Here is a 5,564-nt window from a genome sequence, read left to right as displayed (position 1 = left end):
TAATGATCACGTGCTGAGGCTAGCCTGGCGACTGTTGCAGCAACAGCCTTTTATATTTGTACGGACGCATGTCATCGATATGCATCCTGTGAAATCAAGGATTCCCCATCTGGAAATTGTGTCTGCGATCCAGGTTACATTGGGGACGGAATCACCTGTAGACCAGATCCAGGTATGTCGATCGTTATACTACAATTATCTAAAACGTTAGTAGATTACATCCTTCCAAGCATTAATTAGATGACAATATTGATAGTATTGCACAACAGTTATACAACACTCCCGTGGGTCGGATCGCCCGACGGCGCGCCGGTCGGGCTGGTACCTCGGATGATACGGAATACCCCGTGTTCTAGTTTATATCTATATACATGATATATGCCTGTCAAATGTGTTCTTTTGCAACTTTTTCCAGGCTCAAAAGAGCTCCATTTCGAACAGCTACTCCCAGGAAGAACGTTCACAAATGCCCTTCGGAACAGAAATTCTGGAGAGTTTAGGAGACTCGCATTTCTACTAAAAAATCAGGTACGTCAACGTAGCAATGTTTATTAATCTAAACATATTGTCATTTTGCTGCCTGTTGTTGTATTATGTCTATATATTTTGGTTGTTTTTCAGAGTTTATATGTGCATTTTGTGTTAACAGATAACGGACTACCTTGCGAACAGCACCTTCAGAGATGATTTCATGGGCGTTACTGTCCTAGACTTCCGCAATGGCAGTGTCATCGCTGATATTGTCCTGCACGTCAACAAGTCTTCCGGCATCAACGAGAGTCATGTTAGAGACGCGTTTACACAGGGAATTCAAAACAACCCAGGCAGCAACACGCTAAACATGGATCCAGCAGACTTGTAAGAAATATAACCTCATTTTTCTACAATTCTGTGTGATACACAGTATGTCAACTATGTACTGTGCAGTACTTGTACACTCTTTTTTGGCGACGCCTCAGGGGCGAGCCAAATTTTTACTATATTGTGTGCAGATTGCAAGAATTCTAGGAATTGTACAGGAATGTGAAAGTCCATGGGACGATAACTCAAGAATGCCTGAATGTATTGTCTTCATATTTTGTAGGTGGGTAGGTCTGTGGGAGACCTTGTAATGATTGGATTTTGGGCCCCCTAGCAACTTTCTATTGTACTGCAGGGGAACTTTCACTTTTCAAATCTCGTCTTCTGAACATGCTATAGTCATGATTTTTAAGTGGTGGATAGCTCTTTGTTAGGAAAACATGTCCTGTAGATTTGTACCCCCTAGCGGCTTTTTTTGGAACTGCAGGAGCTGATTTTGACTCAAACTTTGAAAGAGAATAACGCAAGAAGGGGATGACGGATCATCATAATTTTTGTTGTGTAGATAGCTTAAGTGATGATTTACATAATCATATGCCAATTATACAAATCAATATCTGATTTGCATAATTAATGAGGACAGTTAATAAATCAGCTGAATTCTATTATAAGACTCTCAAACACATGACATATGTAACTGAGAAAGAGATGAATATCGATAGATATCAATTATGCAAATTGATACTTAATTTGCATAATTAATGACAAAATACTATAAATCCATAGTGGTAAATGATGGGGATTTCATTTTTGCACCATTTGGAAGTTTAATAAATGTGGCCACTATTAGACACAAATCTTGCATAGAGGGCCTCATTTCATGAGGAAATGGTACGATATCTTCTTTTGTGAAAACAAGATTTTCATACATCAGACAACTTGTGTTATTTTGGTAGAGAAGGTGATCGACTGATATGATTTATGCGAGGTCCTTATTTGCATGTGGGCTAAAAACGAAAACGTTAACAGAGACCACCGTCGCCATGGCAACATCTTTTTATGTTGCCAATCTTGTTGTTGTTGGAATTTTCTAATGTCTGGGCATGGTCGTATGTATTGTACTATATTCCAAATGCTGGGGTTATCATGTGAATATGTACTTCATTTTACTCCTTTCATCCATTGAAAAGAGCCCTGGAATAAGAGAGGACAGAAGTGCGATATTTTGGTCATTCAGTTAGAAAGTGGTGTTTATCCTCTACCATATACAAGATCTGGACAAGGATATTTAGTTAATTTAACGTTAGGTGTATTTATTCTAATGGCGAAATGTTTTCTTTGCAGATGCTATAAGCCTGACGGCGAAACTGCATACTGTTCATCAGGTAGGCATATTATATAACCCCAAACTACATGCATTCAAACGTTGTCTATATTTGTCGATATGCACAGTAGATATGTTATGTTGAGTTAACTCACAGAAAATGAAAGTTACCTTCAATCAAGAAAGGATCACGCCACACCCCTACACTTTACGTTCCATGCTTTAAACAATTACCATGAGCTTGCGAAATTTAGCTTCATTCTTTCACTTACTGTTGATTAAAGAACGTGCCCGGATATTGTTATACTTTTACATCTTGACTACTAAGCGACTAGTCGTGTGTGCCAATTTGTGTTGAAAGAAGACGGTCCTTAAATAACGTTACATTATACAGCAGATAGCAAAATGCACTGTGTATGAAGTAGTGTTAAGGATGTGATATAAGCATTGTCCGATAAGACTGTAACGGCACTGAAATATATAATTTTCTGAAAAATATAATGTGTATCATAGGATTGTAAGATGATAAATTCATTGGTTATTTTTCTGTTCTAATTACGTAGTTGTCCCTACGCCAGTAAAACCGACGGAGGGTATCGGGGCCACATCGGATCAAATGTTCAGTGGAGGTCAGTGTCAATGATATATATATATATCGATGTAAAAACGGGTATATTATGTGTGTGTGTGTCACGACACAAACAATATCATAGCTGCCAGTGTCTCACGTGTATTGCACTGTTGCAGTTCTAATAAAATCTAAAATCAAAGACACGTAGAAATATTTAATGCCGATGTTGCAGCATTCAGTTCATAGTCACTTTCAAATATCATGAACTGAGAAGATGTATTTCTAAACCTCTATTTTTCCACGCAGCTGTCGTGGCTGCCATTGCTCTGGCTGCCCTTGTAGTGATTCTGATTATTGCGGCCATCTTTGCGTTTTGCACCAGACATGACAGGTATTTTGGGATTGTTTTACATATGTTATAATGTTTGCTTTAGCAGAGGGATTAACCCCAGCGTTCTGGATCTTATTGTACGGAATGATATCACTGTCAATAAACTTACGTTAGATCTGTCAAATAGGTTGATAAAATTCATCACAACAATGTGTGGGTGGAGGTGAACGAGACTACACTGGACGGATGCAGCATTTGCGTGAATGGGGCGGCAAAAGAATCAATAGTTTCATAAGTGATATCAATAGAGAAATAAACGTTTGAGTTCACTACTTGACAACGTGTATGCTTCAGTATATGTTTCTGCTTACTCTCACTAACAGCCCTCAGGTTGTGTTTATGTAGTTGCCAAGAGTCTTTGATAATCTTTACCTACTTGAACGGAGGTGTTGTTTTCGCCGTGTCTATGCCTTCATTGTTATGATATTTGGTATGTGGTTAGGTCTTGGGAAGACGAAATCGAGGTCAACTTTGACCCCTTTAGGAACTTCCCTTGGTACTGCTATTATACTTTGTGACCATTGTATGTTTGCTTTTTTTTCAGGGGAAAGGACTATGAATCCAAACTTGAGGCCAAGAACCCTTGGTGGGAAAATTCTTGTTCAACAGTTGAAGCGAGAGGCTTATCACGGTACAGCGAGTCGTCCATAATTATAAATGATTATGGCTTCAAATACTAATGTCTCAAAATATTTCTCTGTGTCTATATGAAGGTGTAACCGTCCTTTTGCGTAACGCACCTGCTTCGCGGGCACGTGGGTCGCTAGTTATGTTATTTATCTAGCAGAAAGCGTTGTTTAAAACAGTCTACAATAGTTCTACGAAAATAAGAATTCCTGTGAGGTTCTCAAAATTCTGCGTTAGGATTTCATGATTAAATATAAGACTCTAAACTTAGTGAAAAGTTTCATGCAGAACGGAAATGTCAAGCAACAATGCATAAATCTATGTTCTCAGGATTTGTAGCTAATAAGTTAATGCTAATCCATGCAATGCACGAACATAGCGTCATACTGACATATATTTATGTGAAGAATAAACCAACAACTGACGCTTATGATGTTTAAAAATAAATGAGAAATACAACTTGGCAACTCCAATTGCAATTTCGAGCTTGTTTCTATCTGTGCACTTAGATATATCTTATATGATGATGATGTTCGTCCATCGTTATATCTTATATAAGCTGTTGTATATATTTAAGAGATGCCAGATCGTTACGGGGGAAATCTGCTAGTAGTTTTCATAACGTCATACTCACAATGTTTAATGCATATATTCATAACGTGCCATTCCATTCGGCATTCCCAATGAAATTTTCTATGCTTGCACGTTAAACACAGCTAGTTATTATATCTCATGAAATACCAGGCTGTGTTGGACTAGAAGGAAATATATTTCAAGATACGAAAATCCTTTGTTTGTAGAGACTATTACCTTGCCTAAAGCTTTACAACTTGTTGATATGATATCAATGTAGGATGTTTTCGATAAATTGTTTATATCTATATTATGTAATATATGCCGACTCCAATATGCAAACATTACATAATACTAATAGTTATATCAGATAATCTATATTAATTAGTTTAACTGTGAAACATATGCCGAGATCGATGCAATAATTACATAACAGTTTCATTATACTCTATATCAATGATTTTCTTCGGTAGATAACATTGCCGACTTCAATATCCAACCTGTCATATGACAGTTTCAATAAATTCTACATTAATGACGCGGTAGGAGCCGACTTGTATTTGCAAATTAAACAATACAATTTTTGTAAGTCATGTCCAAACGAAATCTGTTGTACAGTTGTAATGTGATATATGGCGTCCGTGTGTTATTTGCTACCATTTTCTGAAATGGGTTTCATTGTAATCACCCTATTGGTTTGTAATTTTTTTAGGTCCATTACATTTAACTGCTAACGGTCTTTTTCATCACTCCTTTCTGTATGGATATTGTCTCATTATCATGATTATATCATTTCACAATATTACATCAATTTCCGGCCTCAGTGCAATTATTTTCTAATCCGGCAATAATTACATTGTGTTTGTCGGTTGCGCCTTGTGACGCCAAGAGGTCTGATAGCTTTATAGCCCCACGTTGATAAAGTCAATTATAGGAATACAATGATATTACGTGGGTTTTCTGTTAACATGAATTCAACTTGTCCCATCCTTGATTTAGTATTAATTTGCATGACCTATAACTTTATGAATTGAATATTAACATGATTAGATTAAAATGAGGATTTGAAAGACAGAAAAACTCAGATAACTTAGAAAATACTAGTAACGTTACACTTCTTTCTTAATGAAATTCGCTTGAACTTAGTTAAGAAAGAAGTGTATTTGTATGAGAATTTGGGTCGCTCCATTGTCGCTGCCTTGGGGGGAAGGGGCATATCAAATATCCGCCGTAACTTGTAAGCATTGGAGTGAAGCTGGTTGTGCCAACTTATCTTA

General features: G+C 37.1%; 1 protein-coding gene across 1 annotated transcript; it reads left to right on the top strand.

Annotated features, from left to right (window-relative positions):
- The first annotated feature begins 11 nt into the window (after positions 1-11).
- LOC136432827 (uncharacterized) lies at positions 12-5,098 on the top strand. Its single transcript, XM_066424355.1, has 7 exons — positions 12-172; positions 416-528; positions 650-858; positions 2,146-2,186; positions 2,689-2,754; positions 3,003-3,087; positions 3,632-5,098. The coding sequence occupies exons 3-7, from the start codon at positions 692-694 to the stop codon at positions 3,765-3,767; spliced, it is 495 nt and encodes a 164-aa protein (XP_066280452.1). The 5' UTR covers positions 12-172; positions 416-528; positions 650-691; the 3' UTR covers positions 3,768-5,098.
- The last annotated feature ends 466 nt before the right edge of the window (positions 5,099-5,564 follow it).

Source organism: Branchiostoma lanceolatum, chromosome 4 (assembly GCF_035083965.1).
Source record: "Branchiostoma lanceolatum isolate klBraLanc5 chromosome 4, klBraLanc5.hap2, whole genome shotgun sequence".
NCBI classification, from domain to species: Eukaryota; Metazoa; Chordata; class Leptocardii; order Amphioxiformes; family Branchiostomatidae; genus Branchiostoma; species Branchiostoma lanceolatum.
The sequence above is the reverse complement of the archived record's forward strand: the minus strand, read 5'-3'. Positions and strand labels throughout refer to the sequence as shown.